This window comes from Lagenorhynchus albirostris, chromosome 12 (assembly GCF_949774975.1).
Source record: "Lagenorhynchus albirostris chromosome 12, mLagAlb1.1, whole genome shotgun sequence".
NCBI lineage: Eukaryota > Metazoa > Chordata > Mammalia > Artiodactyla > Delphinidae > Lagenorhynchus > Lagenorhynchus albirostris.
The window spans coordinates 14,562,907-14,586,385 of record NC_083106.1 but is presented as its reverse complement, the minus strand read 5'-3'; the positions used below and the strand labels follow the sequence as shown (position 1 = coordinate 14,586,385).

General features: G+C 43.0%; 1 protein-coding gene across 2 annotated transcripts in view; it reads left to right on the top strand.

Annotated features, from left to right (window-relative positions):
• AKAP12 (A-kinase anchoring protein 12) overlaps nucleotides 1–23,479 on the top strand; it is a 102,347-nt gene that overhangs the window by 62,761 nt on the left and 16,107 nt on the right. Inside the window, exon 1 of one of the 2 annotated variants that reach the window (XM_060167478.1) lies at nucleotides 12,986–13,134. The exons of the other annotated variant lie outside the window; for it this stretch is intronic. Coding sequence (XP_060023461.1) covers nucleotides 13,110–13,134 — 25 coding nt within the window. The 5' untranslated portion in view covers nucleotides 12,986–13,109. Of the gene's footprint in view, nucleotides 1–12,985; nucleotides 13,135–23,479 lie in introns of those variants that run through there. 2 annotated transcript variants of the gene reach the window in all.

Genomic DNA, 23,479 nt, shown 5'->3' with positions numbered 1-23,479 from the left:
ACTTCTATCCATCCTCCCTCCCTTTTATAATCAGTTCATTCCAGAAGAGTAAAACACTGGTGAGACTGCTTTTCTCAGTGGTTTTCTGTCTGACCTTGAATACATCCCTTTATCTCATTGAGCAGCAGTTTTCATCTGTAAAATGAACATCCTTGTCCGTCTCTGAAATTCTGTGACTGAGTCACATCAGCAGTACTGGTAATATAGGCATTTAAAAAAACAATGATGGTTTAACTGTTGAAGATATGCAAGTGACTTTAGGCAGGTGGGAATCTACTTGTCAATTTCATCATGGCTTTTTATAAAAACACTTTTACGTTTTTTCGTTTTAGTTTGATCTTAAAAGCCATCTTCTAGATTTGAAGTTTTTACTTTAATGAACAAAAAATTCAAAAGGGGGGCTTCCCTGGTGGCGCAGTGGTTAAGAATCCGCCTGCCAATGCAGGGGACATGGGTTCGAGCACTGGTCCGGGAAGATCCCACATGCCACCGAGCAACTAAGCCCGTGTGCCACAACTACTGAGCCTGCGCTCTAGAGCCCGCGAGTCACAACTACTGAAGCCCGCGAGTCACAACTACTGAAGCCCACGTGCCACAACTACTGAAGCTCACGCACCTAGAGTCCGTGCTCCGCAATAAGAGAAGCCACCGCGATGAGAAGCCCGCACGCCGCAATGAAGAGTAGCCCCCGCTCGCCACAACTAGAGAAAGCTCGCGCACAGCAACGAAGACCCAACGCAGCCAAAAATAAGTAAATTAAAACAAAAAAAAAGTTCAGGAGGGGAAAACATTCAAGAATGTCTCCATATGTAATTATTTAGGTATGAAACAAAGATAAGGAGCTTCATAAATGTGGCCACAAAGTAACGTTTTTCTCTGCCTACATGGGAGGAGATCAGAATCATGTAATAGGGGTTGGTTCTGGCCCAGAATGAGTGCAAGATGTTGATAAGTGCCGTAAAGACTGTCAGTCAGTCTTAAATTACTGCAAAGACTTACCTATAAACGGCTGTCATTTTGAGGCTACTCCAGGGCACCCATGAATAGGATGGATGGCCCACTTGAGGAGCATAGGTAAGATGGCCTATAGCTTGTCCAAGTAACATACCAAGATTCAGACCCTCTCCCTTGGAGGGATCGAGGCAGTTAATGGTTTTCTAATGGTAACTAAGCCAAGAAAGGAAACATTAAATTTAGCATTTTATTTATTTAATAAAAATCCTTTAGGGGACTTCCCAGGCGGTCCAATGGTTAAGACTCCATGCTTCCACTGCAGGACATACGGGTTCGATCCCTGTTGGGGGAAATAAGATTCCGCGTGCTGCGCAGCACAGCCAAAAAAAAATTTAGGTTTTTGACTTTTAGGTCTGAAGGACGTTCTTAAAACAGCTCCAGTTTCACCTAATACAGCAACCCCCAAATGGTCCTGGCAATGTGTATTCTAGAGCGCAATGTCCCTATATTATATGGAAGGATGCTTTGATAACGTAAATCCTCTGATCGATATTTGTATATATCTCTGGAAGGTGTGTATTCTCTGAGCTTAAGTTCTACAACTTTTTAGCCTATCAATTGAGTCTTATTCTTGAGCACCATAATTTGAATTTTTACAAACTGTTTTCGTAATTAATGTGTCGGTACCATGTGATATCAAGTAGACCCCCCCTGCCCCCCAATTAGCAATGCATGCATTAGTTATTTTGGTGAAAATTGATATATGCTGGATTGAATTAATTGAATGAACTGGTTGCTTTAATGTGTCTTAAACCAGACATGCAGTATTTAGACTGACACCAAGTACCAGGCAGTTATCCTGCTGTATTAGTTTGGTCGGGCTGCCATAATAATATATCACAGAATGGGTGGCTTGAATATCAGAAATTTATTTTCTCACCAAGATCAAGGTGCCCTCAGGTTTAGTTTCTCTGAGGCCTCTTCTTGGCTTGTGGATGCCAGGTTCTCTCTGTGTCCTCACTGTGTCCTCACCACTGGACCGCCAGGGAATTCCCATGACCTTGGAGTTTATGCAATAAATTTTGGTGAGCAGGACTATGTTTTCTGGAGGGATTAGAAGTAAATTCTGTCATCCAGAATTTGGTCTTTCCTCTGTGTGTGCCCATCCCTGGTGTCTCTATGTGTCCTAATCCTCTTCTATAAGGCACCAGGCAGAGTGGATTCGGGTCCACCCTTACAGTCTCATTTTAACTTAGTCACCTCTTTAGAAACTTTCTCTCCAAATACAGCTACGTTCTTATGTGCTGGGGCTTAAAGCTTCAACATACAAATTTGGAGAGGATGCAGTTCAGCCCGGGACACCTGCCTTTATGATTGTCAGCTGGAAAGCCAGGTTTGGGACCAGGAAGCCTCCGTGGGAAGGCAGTCTGAGGCTGTCTACGCCAGGCTCCTGCCCCCACTCAGAAGGCTCTCTGCTTAAACACGGGAAGGTTTGGGGAGTTTCTCCATAAAAGGAAACCAGTTATTCCACTGGAGTGAGAATATGCCTCCTCCAGCTGCTCCCTGCTTCTGGTGCTGCCTTCTGGGGCTACATAGAACAAACTCACCTCCCTTTTCCACATCGTGGCCCTCTGAGTATTTGAAAACATTTATCGTGTCTTTCCTTTAATCTTTTCTCTTCTAGGCAGAACCTCCCCAGAGAAGACAAGCTGTCTCACATTCAAAGAAAAATGCCAGGGCTGATATATATATTTCAGATACGGATGTGCTTGATGGAAGCTTGCCAAGCATAACGGGGTATTAATTTCAATATTCCCACTTTTAAAGAAGAGTTTATTTCTCAGACTCTTTAAAACACGAGAACAGCTTAGTTTGCTATAAACCAAGGATTACGTACTGGAGGAATTGATTGGAGGCCAGAAGTAAATTGATTCAGAAGTATATAAAGGAGTTCCCCTATCAAGGATGTTGCTAAAGGAGCTACTGCCACATAGAATGAAGACAATAGAAGAAAATGCCCATACACGTGGGGATTTCTAACGCTGGAATCCTTAGTCACCCTTTCGGTACTTCACCCAGCATGATCATAAGCAGACAGCCTTTACATGATAACAGTAGCTAGAGACAAGAATAAGAGAAATCCCACTTTTCAAGTCATTGTTAGTTGTAAATAAAGTGGAAGGTCGAAAAGGTCCCCTTAGCAGAGCCACGGTTTGCCCCTAAGCAGCCTCTTGCAGAGAGCCCCCGGGATTCATCTCAAGCTCTGTGGCCTCACTTAGTAAAGCTCAGTGTATGGAAATGTGATGCCTTCCTCACGCTTGTCAAATCTTGGCCCTGACCGTTCCCCCAGTTGTGTTAATTTCTGATCAGTGTTCTAACACAGTAGGATTCTATCAGTGTCATCTTGATAAATGTATTACTATTGGCACCTGATGCTATTCTGATCTTAATCCCTTGGATAGCCCATTATCTCACCGAGTCCTTTTTGTCCTCCGTGTTCGGAAGATCTAACAATGATGGATCTTCATGTGAATCCACTTATTCAACATGCTGGGTTCGTGTGACCTCTTTCCGTCTAGAAACTCATGCACTTCATTTGTAGGAAGTTATGTCTTCCATTTCCCTCTTTTTCTTTGCTCTCTTTTCGAGATTACTATTGTTCAGATTTTAGAACTTCTAGAATGATTCTAAGTAAAACTTTTTTTTCCCTCTAGTTTGTATCTCTTTATTCTTGGAGAACGTCCTTGAGAATAGATTTCATCTTGTCACTATATTTTTAATTTCTAAGAACTGACTTTTTTTGTTCTAAACATTCATTCCTTTTTTTTTTTTTTTGGACTGTGCTGAGTGGCTTGCGGGATCTTAGTTCCCCGACCAGGGAGATTGAACCTGGGCCCTCAGCAGTGAAAGCTGGGAGTCCTAACCACTGGACCGCCAGGGAATTCCCATGACCTTGGAGTTTATGCAATAAATTTTGGTGAGCAGGACTATGTTTTCTGGAGGGATTAGAAGTAAATTCTGTCATCCAGAATTTACTCTTTGTCTAGGCAGTGAATTCCACCTTGACTTTAAAAAAAGATATACTTTTAAAGATCACACTCTAGATTTGCAGAAAAGTTGTCTTTACAAGTAAATTTTAATTCATGTGACTACAGGTTAAATAAATGTATTACTCTTGCAAGTGTAAATTTTTGCTTTGCAATTATTTTTGAAGCCAGTCTAAATATACTAGCTGACCTTTTAAGTTAAAAAAAAAAGTCATTTTAAGCACTTTATCATTGTGTATGATTACAGTAAAAGTTGCTGGGAAAATAATAGATTCAAATATATTCACTCAAATTAAGAGATAATGAAAGAGACAGATGTACCAATTAAATCTATCAATGGCAATTTAATTCCTTGCCGCTTAGAGACCAGCAGGAACTCATGTGTAGTCAAACCAAGTTAGGTTTATTTAGCCTCTGCTGCACCGAGGGACGATTCTAGGCATGGGTGGCTCAGTAATGGAGTAATGTGGGAGGTGGGAGGACTTTTATTATAGGATTTGGGCTTATGCTGGATGATTCTGAGAAAACAAAGGAGTCATCTCTAGATTGGATGCTGAAGTAAGGGCAATTCTGTGATTGGATAGCTTGGTTGTTTCTGTCCAGGAGGCAAGGAGATGGAAGCAGGGCTAGAATTGTCATTGCGGGGGACTTCCCTGACGGTCCAGTAGTTAAGACTCCGCGCTTCCAGTGCAGGGGGTGCAGGTTGCACCCCTGGTCGGGGAACTAAGATCCCACATGAATTGTCATTGGGAAATGAGTTAGCATAAAGGAGGGATGTTCAGTTATTTTTGTAGTTTTAGAAGTTGTGCTCTGGCCATATGTGGCTGTTGAACCCTTGGAATGTGGCTGATTCTACATGTGAAATAGTACAGAAAAGGAATGGAAAATATTTCCCTAATAATTTTTCTTATTGAGTACCTATTGACGTAACCGGACATACTGGGTTTGATAAAATATATTAAAATTAACCTCAAGTGTTTATTTTTATTCTTTTTAATGTGACTACCGGAAAATGTAAAGTCGGGAATTCCCTGGCAGTCCAGTGGTTAGGACTTGGCGCTTTCACTGCCCGGGCGGCAACTAAGATCCTGCAAGTCATGCTGGGCGCCCAAAAAAAAAAGAAAATTTAAAGCCTTGCATGTGGCTTGCTGACGGGCTCACATCACAATTCAGATGGACAACTGTGGAATGTCAGTGGGTCTTGGGTAGGTAATTATCATTATTTCTTCCCAGTGTGAACCTTCAGCTGGCCCCTCGCTCCCACTCCTTTTGAGAAAGACTTCAGGCAAATCAAAGATTGTCTCATTCTCTTCTGAAAAATCGAGAGGGAGCCTCAGGTTAATTACTTTTAGTGCAAGATGATGCTTCTCTTATGAGGATGCATTTCTGAGAAATTGATGATAAAGGGTATTCTTCCTTTTTATAGAAGTATTTTTCAAAGGACTTTTTAAAATGAGACTTAACTATATTTAAAGCAGTATTTCTCAACCTTCTTTTTGTTACCGCTGCCCTGCCCCGCTGAGTCTTTTCAGACATTTTTTTCCCTAACGGTCCCTGCCCCCCACCTAAAATTTTAATAGAAGAGATATACTGTATATCAGTTTATGTAATATCTATATCTATATCTATATCTATCTAAATATGTATGTATGTATATATATACATATACACGCATACACACATATATACATATATATATATATAATCTGTGCTTCATATATAAAGAGTAAGACGAACTATGAACTAATTTTTACCCCATGGGAGAATGTATAGTTTAAAGTAAGCACAATAGCTAACATTTATTATGCTTTTAGAATATACTCAGTAGTGCTGAGGCTAACCTTCATTTGCACCTCAGAATAACATTAACATGGGTGGTGTATTTATTCCCCCGTCAGTTGAAGCCCAGAGATTTAAAAGAATATTTTACCCCGGCCACATTGCTATCAGAAGAACCAGAACTACAATTAGTTTCTCAACACTTTGGAATCTTCTTTAGACTAAACCAAAGATGAGAGTTCAGAGTCCTAAGAGGAATAGAAGAGTTGAACACAAAGCACTCAGGAAAGAATTTGAAATCTGTGCAGATACTTGACCAAATTTGGTAGTGAAACATCTTTTTGCTTATTTCCTAATTTTTAAAAGATCACACTTTGACTTTAAGCTGCTTGCTAATTTATATATTCCATGATCGGGAGTTGATCATGGTTTAGACTGCCTTGCATTTTTAATGGAAAATCGGAGGTATTGCTCTAAGGTTCAAAGTCCAGCAGTGCTGGACCACCCCGTGCAACCCCAAGCTGGATGTCAAAGGTGCCTGCATTCTAACCGTGAAAGTAACAGAGGTTGTTGTAGAAGATGTGTAAAGTGTTGGAGAATATCAGGGCAGAAATTACCCATAATTCCACTGTGGTTGGCTTTTGTTAGTCTTCTTTCTGGGCTCTTTTCTTCCTCACCCTCACTTATGTGCAGATATATATGCATTTTAGAAAGCAAAGATTCTATTGAATATATAGTTTATATACTGAACAAAGAGGTGTGTGGCTTTCAATATCCATGTAAGCATTTCTCCTTGTCATTAACTGCTTCAAACATGTTGTTTTGCCAGATAGTCCCCTGAAGAGTTAAATGTGCTATTTTCCTAGTATTGGGACACTTAGGTTCTTTAAATATTATATGTCCCAAGCAGTTAAATTTTCATACATAAATCTATACTTTCATTTGGTATAGCTAATAAAAGCAGAATTGCCAAAGCAAAAAATATAAAAACATGTGAACTCAGTAAGAGGAGAAATAAACTTATTCTGCATCACTTTTATTACTTGGATTGAGTTTTTTAATAATTTTCCCCTTGACTCGTTTTTTTTCTTCTTTTTTCTTTTTTTTGGATAAATTATCTTAAGTGACTTTTAAATCCCCCTTAGCTTTTCTATTGTATTACAGTAGTCCCTTTGAGGAGCTAGTCTTCAGATTATTTGTCTTGAGGATTTTGAATCAAAATAACCATGTCTACACAAACATGTCCAACTCAACTGGACCGTAAAATCCAATTAGCTGGTATTTGTCTGTGTTCATAGCAGAGCAGCAGAGACTTGAAAATACACTGAGCCCAGGAGAACCTGCCCAATGCGTTTAATTCAGTGTATATATTCATCTTCTTCATGGTTATTAGTTTGCAGCAGCTTCTAACTCAACCTGAGATTATCTCTGAAGCATTTTAAAGGGGTAACAGTGCATAGATGCTCCTTTAGATCTCACCGGCCCTTTGCAGCCAGAGGAAAAGTGACCTCACTGGGTTTGGGTTTATCTTCCTCCGAGTGTAAAACTGAGGTGAAAAGAAAACGGAAGGATGGGGTGATGGGCGGGGGCTGGATTTGGTGTGAGTCCAAGTCAACAGTTTCCGATGATGCTCAGTTTTGGGTTAAGTACTCACGCCTCCTTGGAAGAAGTTAATGAACATAGCGTCAGTGCTAATCCTGGTGTCTTGGTCCTTGTCTTTATTGCAGCGTTTTGTCCACTAGTCCAGCCTCCCCTGACTGCGAGGCTTCCTCAGCTCTCATCCTGAGTCACCACTTTGTGAGTTGTGTCCGAATGTTTCCACTATTTCCATCTCCTAAGCCTCTCCACTCTGGGCTTCTGATGCCATTTTCTCCTTGATGGCCACTAATCTCTGTCCATTCTCGGAGCCCTTCTTCAGATTCCTCTTCCTCGGTGTTCCAGACCTTGGACTTCACCTGCCTCATACCATTCCGATCATCTCAGAGATGCACGTGGCTGCTGCTACCTTCCAGCATCCAACAGTGGGTGATGTAACTTTTGACTCCTTCCTCTCCTTGGTCACCACGGTTTCCATCAATTTTATTTCTAGAGCATCTTCCTCCTTGTCATTACTGCCTGCTTACTTTTTCTAAATCACAGTTCAAATTTTGTGCCACCAACTCTACTCTAAAACCTCCAATGATTCCCTGCAGCCTCTAGAACTCATACAAAATTCTTTTTTTTTTCTTAAAAAGACAGCTTTCATGAAATATTCACATACCATGCAATTGATCCATTTAAAGTATAGTGTCTGGGACTTCCCTGGTGCACAGTGGTTAAGAATCCGCCTGCCAGTGCAGGGGACCCGGGTTCAAGCCCGGGTCCGGGAAGATCCCACATGCCGCGGAGCAACTAAGCCCATGCGCCACAACTAATTAGCCTGCAAGCCACAACTATTGAGCCCACGTGTCACAACTACCGACGCCTGCGCACCTAGAGCCCGTGTTTCACGACAAAAGAAGCCACCACAATGAGAAGCCTGCGCACCGCATCGAAGAGTAACCCCTGCTTGCCGCAACTAGAAAAAGCCTGCATGCGTCAATGAAGACCCAATGCGGCCAAAAAAAAAAAAAAAGTATACATGTCAGTGGTTTTTAGTATATTCACAGAATTGTACCACCATCACCACAATCAATTTTAGCACATTTTCATTTCCTCGTAAAGAACCCCCTTACCTGTTAGCAGTCTTTCCAACTCTTTGGTTCTGAGTAACTGCTACGCCACTTTATGTCTTCATAGATTTGCCTGTTTCTAATGGAATTAAATAATATGACACTGTGTGCTCTTTTGTGACTAGCTTCTTTCACTTAGCAATATTTTTTCAGTGGTTCTCCATGTTATAACATGTATAAATAGTCCATTTCTTTTTGTTACTGAATAATGTTCCATTGGAAAGATAAACCAGATTTTATTCTTCCATGCATCAGTTGATGGACATTTGGGTTGCTTCTACTTTTATGCCTGCTATAAATAATGCTGCTACCAATATTCTTGTACAAGTTTTTGTGTGGACGTAGGTTTTCACTTTTCTTGGGTATATATCTAGGAGTAGAATTGCTGGGTCATACGGTAAATCTATGTTTAACATTTTGAGGAATTGCCAGACTGTTTTCCAAAGCAGCTGCACCTTTTACCTACCCACTACCAATGTATGAGGGTCCAGTTTCTCCTTTCTTTGTTATATTGTCTGTCTTTCTGATTACAGCCATCCTAGTGAGTGTGAATTGGTATCTCATTGTGGGGTTTGATTTGCATTTCCCTAATGGCTCACGATGTTGAGCATCTTTTCACGTGCTCATCAGTCATTTGTGTTATCTACCTTAGAGGAACATCAGCTCAGATCCTTCATCCTTTCTTTTTTGGCCACGCCGCACAGCTTGTGGGATTTTAGTTCCCTGCCCAGGGATTGAACCCGGGCCACAGCAGTGAAAGCGCTGAGTCCTAACCACTGGACCACTGAGGAATCCCTGATCCATTTTTTAATTGGGTTATTTGTTACAAAGTTCTTAAGATGTCATTCAAAGCCCTCATAATCTGGCCTCCAATGTAATCTTTCTTGTCTCATTTCCGGTTATCACCTCTGTCCCTCCCTTCTCCTGGTCTCCCCAAGTAGACTCTGAGCCTGTAGCTATAAAGAACTCACTTATATTCCCTAAATGTTGTGTTCCGTCGTGCCTTTCTGCATGCTGTTCGTTCCCTCTGTGGGACTGCCTTCCTCTGTGCCTCAGGTAGGGCTATCCCCTCACATCCCCCATCCTTTCAGAGGCTAGCAGAGATGATACCTGAGGTGGGTTAAACTGGAGCGTGCGTGCTTCTTCCTTTGGTGTGTCTACCACCCAAGACTGAGCTCCCCGAGGTCAAGGACAGTATCCAATTGTATCCCTAGGGGCTTAGCATAATTAACATGGAGTAAGAACTTGGTAAATATTTGTTGAATGAACCATGAAGTTTTGGGAAAACACGTTTTTTATCATCTACCTATTTATGATATTGGTAAACATTTTCCCATCATTTTTGCTTTGGGTGATGACGTCTTCCTCTAAAAATTCTGATGTAACAAAAACAAGCAAATAGGGAATGAAAGTAGTAACCAGAGAAAGTTGCCTGCATTGTACACTGACCTCACGTCTGATCTTTACTCCAGCTTTTATCCTGATTGATGACCTTTCTTTGTAAATCCAAGACACACAGCGGCTTATCGGGCAGACTGCCACATGCCCTGTCCTTGATTACTCTTCAAGGTGGATGGAGGTCAAAGGAGGACTGTCTGCTAAGAGAGGCAACAACTTGCCACGTGATCCCTTGCTCTGCTTTCTGGTTTAAACCACCACTCCAAAAATATCAAACGGGCTGTGTCACTGTCTTCACCAATGTCTTGAAAAGAAACAGAAAGTTTATGCACCAAAGCTGAATAGTGATACATTTACCTTTTTAAATGTTGTTGTTGTTTTTTAATTTTATTTATTTATTTTTGGCTGCGTTGGGTCTTCGTTACTGCACACAGGCTTTCTCTAGTTGCGGCGAGCGGGGACTACTCTTCATTGTGGCGAGCGGGGGCTACTCTTCATTGCTGTGCGTGGGCTTCTCATTGCAGTGGCTTCTCTTGTTGCGGAGCATGGGCTCTAGGTGTGCGGGCTTCAGTAGTTGTGGCTCACAGGCTCTGGGCACGCAGGCTCAATAGTTGTGGCGCACGGGCTTAGTTGCTCCGCGGCACGTGTGATCTTCCGGGACCAGGGCTCAAACCCATGTCCCCTGCATTGGCAGGCAGATTCTTAACCACTGTGCCACCAGGGAAGCCCTGGACCTTGCATTTGTAACTAGTGATGTTTCTTCCATTCAGCTCAGGCGAACAGCTGATGCCTGTCCTATTGTTAGAATTTGGACTTTTTAGAAAGGAAAGGAGCTGGTGGCACAGCCAAGCAAGGGGAGAATCAACAGATGCACCCAGAACTTGAATATGTGTGTTTCAGGCGGCGCCGGATGATAGCCATCTGTGGTCCCCAACTGCTGGTGCTGAGAAATGATGCAGAGCTGGGAGGTCAGATCCTGGAGGTAGCCCAGGCCGATACACACGCTTGGGAAGGCTGTGGACCACTCATTTAATGTACAGTGGTCTACATTAAATGCAGCCTTCAGGGTCGGCTTTATCCATGATTTGCACAGCTAGGACTCTCGAGGGTTGGGGGTGGGGTGGCGGAGAGAGGAATGTGGAGCTGCCCAGACCCCTTAACTCTATGGACTGCACAGGGACCATTAACACCAGCAACGTTTCAGCTAGGGAAGATAAAGGTTAGGAAACTGCTAAGTGGCTCACTCTGGGAATCAGCTCCCAGGCCTCAGGACAAGGCGCATCACTCCCTGTTCCCACTTGGACGTATGGCCAGGCTGGGCGTTCGCCAGAACATGAGGGAAATCCAATCTATGGAGGCTGAACTGATTTCTGTAACAAGGTCTGGTTGCCAGAAACGGTGCCGCCTTAACCTTGCTCGGTGTAGGCCTGATAGGGTGCGTAGCGCCCCCTGGTGGCCAGAGGGAGCAACTATGTGCCATGCCAGCCAACAAGTCTGTCCTCATTAGCATTTTCTTTTCTTTTCTTTTCTTTTTCTTTTAATTCTTGACCGCGTTGGGTCTTCATTGCTGCACGCGGGCCTTTTCTAGTTGCAGCAAGTGGGGACTACTCTTCGTTGCGGTGCACAGGCTTCTCATTGCGGTGGCTTCTCTTGTTGCGGAGCATGGGCTCTAGGCACACAGGCTTCAGTAGTTGTGGCACGTGGGAGTAGTGTGGCTCGCGGGCTCTAGAGTGCAGGCTCAGTAGTTGTGGCGCACGGGCTTAGTTGCTCCATGGCATGGGGGATCTTCCCGGATCAGGGCTTGAACCCGTGTCCCCTGCATTGGCAGGCGGATTCCTAACCACTGCACCACCAGGGAAGCCCTTATTAGCCTTTCTTGATAATTCTGTTCCCCTCCCCCCTCCTCTTTCCTGTGCCCACTCTGGTCCACTCCAAGCCCCCCACCTTCCTCCCTGCCCCCGAGCAATGATGAACAAAATCTTCACTGCCTGAAGAAAAAAAGCAATAGTAAACCTTTCTTTTGTTTACTTAGGGGGAGAGCCTGTGCTAATGGGGTCAGACAGGCAAGGCATGAAGAGATAAAGAGAAAAAGGATGAAAAAAGAAACAAACGCAGGAGGGCCTAAATGGAAATAGTGTGTCAAAATCGTAAGAACCCCCCAACTTATCCTCTGTTTTATATAGAACAAATCTGAAGTTTCAGTGAAAAAAAGATTTTACAAATTTAGGGCTGCTTGAAAATTTCTGAACTTTAAATGTCGGCTCTGACTGATTTTCATGCTGTGTGCCTGTATGTTAGAGATGCCATAGTGTCTCTAAATTGGAATACGGCGTAGTTTGAAAGTTTAACTAACTTCTACCATGGCTTGGCGTGGGGCGGGGAGGGGCGGGGAACAGACGTAATGCTCATGTATTTGGACTTTGAAAAAGTTGCCTGGACCAAGTGTTGAAGACACATGTTCGCCTTGTAACAGCCCTTCTCAGAGAGTTCAGGAAACAGGGCAGCTGAGGGTTGCCAACCCTGGATCAGCGCAGTGTGTGTGCCTGTGTGAGAAGCAGGTGGTGAAAATATGAAAAGCTATAGGTACTAAAAAGGAAAGAGCATTTTTGCACCTCATCAGCCTCTAAACAAACATAAGGGTACGGAACACAGTCTTTTTTCTAATGGCAGTGGGATTTAATATCTGTGTGGTTATTTCCTTTAAGTAATGTTAAGAGCTAAGAGACAAGTAAGTCGGTGCCAGGAATGAAGTAACGGTTTAGATAACATGCCGCTGACTCTGGTCTTATTCATCCCAGCAACTCGGAAACCCTCCCTGGGTCTCTCTGCAGAGCCTTACTGACCACGAACAGAGGCCGGCTACAGGGAGGGCTCCTCTCCTTTAAAGCGAAACACATGACTGGAGAGCGCCGAGCCCGGTCCCGGAGCGCAGGGAGGGCGGGCCAGCCCCGGGCCCCAGCCCGCCGGCCCGGATGGGTGGGTGAGTCCTTGCATAATTAGCCAGGGAAATGCAGCCTCAGTCCGCTTCCGGCTGCAGCTCCGCAGGCACCTCTGGCTCTCCCAGATCTTCCGAAGGTGGCCTGGCGCTTCGTTCTTGCGGATCACAGCGTAGACCGCCGGGGGAGGGGGAGGGGCGCCGGCAAGACCCCGTGCGGCCCCAGCCAACCGCCCGAATAGGCCGAGGGCGGCCGCTCTTCCCGCTCGGAGTGCGCCGTCCAAGATGCTGGGGATCATCACCATCACAGGTAAGGCGGAAGCCGGGTCAGCTGTGTCCTGCCTCCGTGGCAGGTGGAGGAACCTGCATTTGGACACGGGCGGGTCGGGGGCCGCAGGGCAGCGGCTGGACATCCTGATGGGCGTTTAACGTTCTCACTGTGCTGACTTTTTGATCAGAAGATCATTCTCTTTTGGGCTCAGCAGGAACCAAGCAAACCCAACGTTTTCTTTTTGCCTCTGCAGGAATCTTCCTGACCCGGGCCCAGGGGAGACCTGGAATGCATTTCGGGAGGGGTTGCACCTCTTCCCCTGGTGGAGGGGAACGACAACCCCACCCCAACAGATGCATGTTAGATTGGGGTGAATTTGAAAGCAGGTTGTGAAAGCCTAATTGCTTGCTATAGTCATTTAAAAAAGGTAAATTCCTGCAGTATTTGACATTTTGACCTGCTTATTGGGAACTGGCAATGAAGGTACACTTGGCCATTTAGGGGATGAAAATGTTATCTCTGGTTTGTGTGGTGGGTGTTTTTTTGGGGGGGGAAGTAGAAAGGGATAGCTTTATTGCTTTGGTAGGCAAAAGGGGACACATCAGGTCTTGCCTTGAAAAACTGTGTCCCAACCCAGGACAGAATTTAATGAGGAGCTTCATAAGGATTCTTCACGAGCGGGGTTGCTGACAAGATGAGGGTGTGCGCAGGGTCTCGGGTGGCTGGTTTCCTAATCTTGAGGCGCTTCTCTGGTTCCTTCAATCTGGCCTCGGATGGTTTCTTGCCTGTGCTGATTAGCAACTGTTCGAATCCACCCTTTGGAACTCAGGGAAGGTCGTGGAGGCTGGAGTCTTGCCTGGTCTCAGGACTTAATGAAGCCCAGGTTCTTGATGTCTCATCGCAGAAAGAATTCAGCGAGAGACACAGTGATAGGTAAGAAGCGGATTTATTTAGAGAGAAACACACTCCACTGAGTGTGGGCCATCCCAGAAGGTGAGAAAGGCCTGTGTGGTGGTTCTCATAAAGCCATAGTTACTGTAAAATTGGTGACTAACAGGCAACAGTATTGGGGCAGTGAATAATAAAAATGTATGTTTCTTAAGCTTGCTTTCTAGAAATCTGGCTGTTGGGTGTGAATGATAATATTTAATACCTACCTCCAGCAAATAAGTTACAGACATCAAACTTGTGGAACGTACTCAGAGCCCCTCTTGCTTGTCATGTGATCTTCTCATGCTGATGTACTGTAGCCTGAATCCTTAGGAACCTGCCTGTTTTCTCCTCCTTACTGCCTTTTGCCCCCATCAAAATTCAACTCCATTTGCTAATTTAGGTTTATAAGACCAGCTCTTCTCTAAATATTTGAGATCTTTGTTCTCCAAATACATGTTTTCTTAAAAGGGCAGCATAGAATTTCTAGGACTTAAAATTTTTCTCCGTATCTCTCACGTCCTATAGATGAGCTTGTTTACTTTGAAATGTCCTTAAAATTCCTTCCCCAAGTTAACTCAACTTGCCTTTCTACCCTGTACGTAGCGTGAAAATTTACACGATACCTAGAAAGTATTATTAGACTACACAAAACTTAAAAATTAAAAACACAAAATTCATTTTTTCCCCAGATCATTAATTTTTCTATGAGTGAGATATATAAATGCTCAGCCCTGAGACAGCCTGCCTGGGGGTGTGGTTTGTGCGGTGTCACAGCTGGGGGTGGGGCTTCTATGATCATGACTTTTTCCGGGTGCTTTTTGTGTACAGTGTAATCTTTATTATATTCACTATTTGATGAGTTTAGCACATGCTCAGTTTCTTATGGGAAAGGAAGGTGGTCCTTTTTAAGCAGAAGTTGAGTTAACAAACTTGGGATACTTGGGGGCTTTAAAAAATTGGTTCAGATAATCCTAATGGGATGCTACATGAATGGAAACAGTTGCAAGGGCTGTCTGATTTTTAAGGCAGCTTTAAATAATTGGGTCAATTGCCTTCTGAGTTTTATTACAATGTTGGTATGAAGGATGTGGCAAAATATTGTGTTTTTTCCTGGTAAAAAGAACGTGTGCAGAAAATCTTAAACTCCAAAAGGTTTATAGCACATAAACATTTCATAATGGAAGAAGTAAAAATTAAAAAGGAGTTTCAACTGTCTTTTTTTTTTTTCCTCTGCAAGTTATTCTGATGAGGAAGATTTACAATCAATAGTCTTTAAATAACTGGTCAGAATCTTGAAAAGCAATGAAGGCTTTTAAAATTGGCATTCAGGATTAATTGAATAGCAAAGGTTTTTGTAACTTCGGGATTGCTCATTTAAATAATGTAGGAGAGGGACTTCCCTGACGGTTCAGTGGTTAGAACCCCTCGCTGCCAATGCAGGGGGCCTGGGTTCCATCCCTGGTAGGGGAACTAGATCCCCCCATGCTGCAACTAAGAGCCTGAATGCCACAACTAAAGATCCCACATGGAGCAACTAAGATCCAGCGTAGCCTAAATAAATAAATAAAAATATTTTTTAAATAATATAGGAGAAAGTTATTCTCGGCTGCTTTAGTAGGACTGCCTTATATGAGAATGTGTTTCAGTTTCACAATTAATAGGAAGGGAGCAGGATTGATGACATTTTTGTAGAACTGCTTAGGAATGAGTTTTCGTTTTGTGAAGCACGGAAAGCTGTCACCTAATACTGACCATTATTCTCCCCTCCTCAGACCCTGTGCGCACAACCCCCTGAAGTGAACACAGCAGACCTTCAAGTAGGAGATCATTGATTATTCCCATCACATTCTGTTGCCTTTCCTGAAGTCTTTCCCTCACATCATGTTAGCAGTAGCTTAGTTTAAGAACTAGAAAATAAGTGATTGGACACGATGATGAACGAGGTATCCCCTCCCCACCCATGTATCAGTGGCATGTCAGCAAAAAAAACAAAAAAACACCACCTTTTTGAATTAGGAAAATCTCTTTCCTGTTTTCCCTAACTCACACACAGTATTGAGACAAAATATAGAGTTATCATGAGGAATTAGGGCAACAGTATTCTTTATCTCTAAAGTAAACTGGGAAGAAAGAATCCTCCAATATTCACAAAAGTTCTAGATGATTGATAATGCTCTTCTTTATGCAAATCACTTTACAAGATTAAAAAAATCCCCCCCACATGGCTGCTTCTCTCTGCTGTGCAGGCAGACTAGTTATCAAGGGATTTGTGAAACCTGAAATTAATACCCTCACAACTCTGGCCCAGTAACTGCCGTGTACCGAGTGCCCACTCTGAGGTGGCCATTATCATGATTTCCCACAAAAATCCTGCAAAAAGTGGTTTTTGTAACCCCCTTTTTAACATGAAAACTAAGTTTCTCTGTGTTCCACAGCTACTAAGAAGCACAGCTGTGGGCTTCCCTGGTGGCGCAGTGGTTGAGAGTCCGCCTGCCGATGTAGGGGACACGGGGTCGTGCCCCGGTCCGGGAAGATCCCACCTGCCGCGGAGCGGCTGGGCCCGTGAGCCATGGCCGCTGAGCCTGCGCGTCCGGAGCCTGTGCTCCGCAACGGGAGAGGCCACAACAGTGAGAGGCCCGCGTACCGCAAAAAAAAAAAAAAAAAAAAAAAGCACAGCTGTAGAATATCTTGTAAAGGACCTCTTTCTCGTTGTGTAACGGATGCTGATTTGACTTCGTGGCGCCCACAGTTTTACATGCCTGCCCAGGTGTATAAGCGACCACGGGACGTCACTGTCAAGGCCAGGGCCGGTGATGAGCATCACCTGTATGCTCCTGTGTGGGGTTTTGCTTCTCTGAGCTTCAACCCCAGTTACACATCTCCCCTTGGAGGTTTCGTGGTTGATCAGAATGAGAATAGTTGGTTGGGTGTGTAAGATATAGAGATGGATTTAGAATGTGGAGAATTCCTGGAAAAATTTCAGGGCAATGCTGCAAATCATGGGGGAAAGTTAACCGGTTCCAGATGTCACAGCAAGCAGCCCCAATTTGCGTGGGGAACGGAGAGCATGGGTTATACTAAACCGAAAAAAAAGTCAATGTTATAGCTGTTTACAATATTGCACTTTTTATCTGACAAACATATCTAAGTTTGGATAAAAACATAAACATTTTGTAATCTATAATATGGCATATTCCTTAAAGGTTTTTTTTTTCTTTTAAACCTCTAAAGTAAAAGAAAACAAGTCATACTTTTATCTCTTAATCTCTGAGTATTTGGAAGAGTGAGAAAAGAATGCTGATCTTGCAGCTTTTGGACCCACAAATGGTTGTTGCATTTTGTGGAGCTTGGGAGCAGGGTGTCTGCATGGGAAGCAGGGTTCAGTACAGGACCTTTAAGCTCTTGTGATCATGGACCCTTTGGGACTTGGAAGGTGGAGGATTATGAAATTATTCACAGGGAAAATGTATATTCGCCCATGCTCATAGATCTCCTGTGCTTGATTTTATAAATTGGCATTGACTGGACATTTATCTGCAGATAAGCATAGTTTAGTAGACGATAACACCGAAAAAGGAAAAGCTTTGACAATTCTCTTCCAAAGTGGAATTTCTGTCCACGAAATGCTTTCAAGTTTTGGTTTCTTTCGACGCTACTGAAGATATAACTATTCGTATATTTTCAGTTATTTGTCTTCATTAATGTTCTGTAGTTTTTTTTAGCCTTGGAAGGGCTTGTTAAGCTGCTCAAAACATTAAACAACTCATAGGTTATTACTATTACAGATATGCTATAAGTTTTCCTATTATGTAGTACCTGAGGATAGTTTATACTTTTAAAAGTAAAAATATAGGGGCAGAAAGTATGTACTACCAGCTGTCATTTTTCTTCTCCGTTTCACTTTCCACACTTTTTTCTTTAAGGAGACCTTTCGGGACTTCCCTGGCAGTCCAGTGGTTAAGACTCCGCACTTCCACTGCCTGGGGCCAGGGTTCGATCCCTGGTTGGGGAACTAAGATCCCACAAGCGGCGCAGTGTGACTAAAAAAAGAAAAGAAAAGGAGACCTTTCATTTGTCTTAGAAAAACATAAAGACAAAAAGCTTATTCAAAGTCTTTGATAAAACTTCAGAAGCTGCGCCATCACTTCACCCGTCACTCGCCTTTATCTTTTCTGCATCTATAAAGCTGTATGTCCACCCTAAAGAGGCTCCTTCTGGGGCATATGCAGAAAATTAAGTGAGTGAAAGTACTTCCTATGTCATTTTTAAATCATCTTTTTCTTTTCCAAGTAATGTTTCCAACGTAGTAACACTCACTCACAAAGGCATATGACTAGAATCTCCTCCCAGAAAAAGGGACTAGAAATATTTGGTTTCTATGTTGATGTTTATTTACGAAGCAAGACTTATGATGTTGATGCCACTAACGGTTTTAGTGGAAAACCATGTTGACACAAATCACGTGTCCAGGTAAGACTATGTTTAGGGTGTTGCCGATGAGTGTGGGGATCCTTGCAAGAACTGTAGTATTTTCTTGCCCTTTGAAGTGTCTGCGGGGTGGGGAGAGGACCAGTGACCAGCAGGACTGCATGGAGATGAAGCATTTGCTGGTTCCGCCTCCTAGAGCTTTCCCAGTTGACACATTGACCGACTCCCTTTCCCAACCTTTTGGCCATCTTTGATGCCTGGCGAGAACGTGGAGTTTTTAGGTAAACCGCAGCATCACTGAATATGTGAGCACTGTGTTTGGACTTTATGGGTATTTGAGAAACTTGCAGGATTAATAGCAGCGTTCTGCAAAATGGCTGGATAATTCAAAGCCCCACATGCGGGATAATTATACATTGTATCAGAAAGGCCCACCCTAAACCAGTTATTTTGTGGAAGGTCTTTTTGGATGCCAAGAAAGTGCATCCCCAAATCAGTGATGCTTAGATGATGAAGCTTTTTGATTTTCCTCTTCCTATCCAACTGGACAAATCTAAGGCAGACAGCAATTCCATAGGGAGCTGATGTGTCAGATTAGAGCAGAGGAGGTTTTAAAGTCATTTAAAAGTAAACGTATTAATGAAATGCTTGTAAGTGTGGTTGTGAGTAGATTCTGCTATGCTAAGTCTGAACAGGTGAACACTGGACTATCTTCCCCGAAAGTCGTCTCCACCATTATTATCTGCTTCCTGTCACTCACCTGCTTCTTCCACTCCCAACAGCTGAACCTGCTGGCGTGGTCCGCCCCTCCCTACTACCCCACGTTTTTTTTTTTTGTTTTTGTTTTTTGTTTTTTTTTGCGGTACGCGGGCCGCTCACTGTTGCGGCCTCTCCCGTTGCGGAGCACAGGCTCCAGACGCGCAGGCTCAGCGGCCATGGCTCATGGGACCAGCCCGCTCCGCGGCATGTGGGATCCTCCCGGACCGGGGCACGAACCCGCGTCCCCTGCATCGGCAGGCGGACTCTCAACCACTGCGCCACCAGGGAAGCCCCACCCCACATTTTTTGGCTGTTCTTCTTTTTTTTTTGATAAGTTGATTATAATTTCATGGATTATAAGCTGTATTGTTACATTTTTACACTGATATTTATTTATCTGTTCTTTTATGCGTTTAACAGCCTCCTTGTTTGCTCACCAAGCTAAGATCTTTGAACTCACTTAGAACCTGCATGCAGACAGCTCATAGAAACACCTTTAAAGAGCTTTCTGCTAACCACAAACTGGAACGTGGGTGGGACGGATGACGGTCTGGGAGTCTCTGCCTTCAGCCGGAACCTGGGAAATGTGGGGTGATTTTGCTGTACTGTGTACAGTTGGGCTGGGAAAGCAGGGAAGGGGAGGAAGGGAGTTCCAGACAGAAAGTAGAGCTCATCTACGTGTGACCTTAACTTGGTCCAAAATCGGGGAAAAGGATCTAGATCTGGGTGCAAATAAAGAGGAGAGCAGATAGGGAGCTAACTCAGAATGCCCATTTTCCCCCCTTGAAGTGTTTATGCTGGGAGTCGAAGAGGTAAAAACAGGTGTGATATGACTTCACAGAACTTGAAAGAGCACCTAAACTTCATGTATTGATGGGTTTCTGCAGCGTCTTGTGGTGCTGAAGGTCTAGGAGTGTCTCAAGGCTGCCAGGAGAGCCGAAGGCTGCTCAAGACTGCCCTCTTCTGTTCAAAAACTCCTTCCCGGGTTTGGACAATGGCTTTATACATGTGAGTGTGATAATGAAAAACTGGACCAACATAAATTGTCTAAAAACAAGGGGACATAAAAAGAAATTATGCAACCAGTATGTCATAGTTTTGAAGACTATTAGATAATTTATCCAGAAGAAAATACAGATATTAGTAGCCGTTATCACTGGACATAGTCTTCATGGATGTTACTCCCAATTTTCTGTATTTTTAAATCTTCTGCAATTCATATAGATCACTGTTGGAATTGGTAAAAAGTAATTAAAAGCAAGTATTTCTGTTCTGAGGAAAACGTGAAGCAAAAAAAAAAAAAAGCCATTCTAATGGCTTTTGTTTTATTTTTATTCTAGACTGCCAGTTGATGTTTTACCCTCCTAACTAGCCTTTGCTATAGTAGCGGAGGGGACCTATGTTACAGGTGAGGGCACTGAGAACAGAAACTTCAAGAGATGTGCCCAAGGGCCCAGTGCTAGTAGGTGGTGCAGCTGAAATTTAAACACCAGTCTGTCTCTAGAACTTCTGGTCTTTAATATTCTTCCTTTCTACCTGAATTCTGTCTCTTCTTTGAGGGGTAGGGGAAGAATTTTTCTGTTATTTAATTCATTGGTAAAAATTTGTTTTATGGTATATAATGTGAGGCAAAGAGCTGCTAGAATCAGGTAGGGTGAATCATTACCATCTCCATTTTTGTTGTTCTCTATATTTTCATTCGTCATCTGCACTCGTTCATTCTTCTGATTGTTTAAAACAATAACTTCAAACTTAGAGGAAGTAGCAAAAATAAAAATGGTACAGGGCACATCATGTACTCTTCACCTAGATTCACTTCTTAACATTTGCCTTATTTGCTTCATTATTTACTCTCTCGCTCTATGTTGGAAAACAAAACAAAATAAAAAACCAACATACAGGTTCCTGTTATGTCTTATGTAGGCATGAGATGTGGAGCTTTCTGAATCATCTGAGGAAAGGTTATGTACATCATGGTCCTTCACTCTTAAATGCTTCAGTGTGTGTTTCCTAAGAATAGAGATATTTTCTTTTGTAATCATAGTACCGTTATCAATGTCAGATATTTACATTATCACAATACTTACTTTATAATCTACCATTCTTTTTTCCATCTTGTCAGTTATCTGATAGGGTCCTTCTTAGCATTCTCCCCTTGCACTGCAAGATCCGTCCTCAGGTCGGGTATTACATCATATCTGTTTAGCCTCTTTTAATCTGGAACATCTGTATAACCTTTGTCTTTTAGATATTGGCATGTTCAAAGCATATAGTTCTTTTCCCATTTCTACCACATTCCTTATTTTGTGTTTGTTTTCTCCTAATTGAATTTAGGTTGTGCATTCTTAGCCGCAGATGACATTGTTTCCTTCTCAAGGTATTGTACACAATGTCCATCTGTCCCTCATAGGTTGATGTTGAGCTGTTCGATTTCACCACCCTTTCGACTATTAGGCATGTAAGTATCCAGCCCAACTCCCCCCCCCCATTTAGCGCCCATTGATTCTTTTTTATTTATTTATTTATTTACGGCCGAGTTGGGTCTTCGTGGCTGCATGCGGACTTTCTCTAGTTGCGGCGAGTGGGGCTACTCTTCGTTGCAGTGCAGTGGCTTCTCTTGTTGCAGACCACAGGCTCTAGGGCTCGTGGGCTTCAGGAGTTGCGGCGCGTGGGCTCAGTAGTTGTGGCGCACAGGCTTAGTTGCTCCGCGGCATGTGGGATCTTCCCGGACCAGGGATTGAACCTGTGTTCCCTGCATTGGCAGGCGGATTCTTAACCACTGCACCACCAGGGAAGTCCAGCACCCATTGATTCTTGCTTTTATCCAGTCTTTACCTTGACAAAGTGACAAAATGATGGTCAGGGGATCTTACAACATTTTAAAAAATTTTTTATTGAAGTAGAGTTGATGTACAATGTTATATAAGTTACAGGTGTACTCAGGTGATCTTTTGAATCATTATTTTTGAGTGGACTTATAGGATATATGTGTTATTTCTTTTTTTAAAGCATGACTGTAACCATGAAAAAAATCGCTTTTTACACTGAAATAGAATTTGAATTGCTGTCCACATCAGACATATAGCAATTTTTCTCTTAAGTGTAGGTGTTGACATGTCTAAATAATTTTTCTTGTCATAAGTGGCATTTACAAATTGTAAAGTTACAGTGTTTGGAGAATAAGAATTTTAATGCTTTCAGAGTACATGGAGTTTATTTTTCTTTTAAAAAGACAAACGTTGTGTTTACCATTTTGTAAAACGTAGACTTTATTTCTTAGAGCAGTTTTAGGGTCACAGCAAGAAAGAGTGGAAAGTACAGTTCCTATACACTCCCTAACCGTTACCACACATGCCTAGCCTCTCCCACTATCGGCGTCCCACACCAGAGCGGTACATTTGTTGCCATCCATGAGCCTACACTGACATCATTGTCACTCAAAGTCGATAGTTTACATTGGTGTGGGTTCGTTTGCATTGGTTCACTCTTGGTGGTGTACATTCTGTGGGTTTGAATAAATGTATAATGACATGTATCTAGAGTATCATGCAGAGTATTTCACCGTCCTAAAAAGTCCTCTCTGCTCTGCCTGTGCATCCCTCCCACCTCCCTCCCCCCGTAACACTGATCTTTTTATTGTCTCCACAGTTGTGCGTTTTCCAGAATGCCGTGGAGTTGCAATCGTACAGTATGTAGCCTTTTCAGTTCGGCTTCTTTCACTTAGTCATATGCGCTTGTTAAGGTTCCTCCATGTCTTCACGATTTGCTAGCTTGTCTTTAGTGCTGAATAATATTTTATTGCCTGGATATACCACCATAGTTTATTTATCCATTCACCTATGAAGATTGGTTGCTTCCGAGTTTTTGCAACTGTGAGTAAAGCTGCTATAAACATCCATGTGTGGGTTCTTGTGTGGACATGTTTTCAACTCATACCAAATGTGGGTATGAGTAAATACCAAGAATATTTAGGGAAAAACCAAGGAGCATAATTGCTGGATCAGATGGTAAGAGTGTGTTTGGTTTTGCAAGAAACTGCCCCACTGTCTTCCCAAGTGGCCATACCGTTTTGCATTTCCCACATACAACCATGTTTGAAGTCAGTTTATTCCCCTGTAAACCAGCTGGGGGGACCAGGTGACCTCTGCTTTCCAGCTCTAAGGCTCTATGACTGGAGATGATAGCTTCGTAATGGGAACCCAGTTCTTATTCTAATACTTAGGAAGTTAAAGTACCTACGAACAAACCCACCCAGGCACAGGTG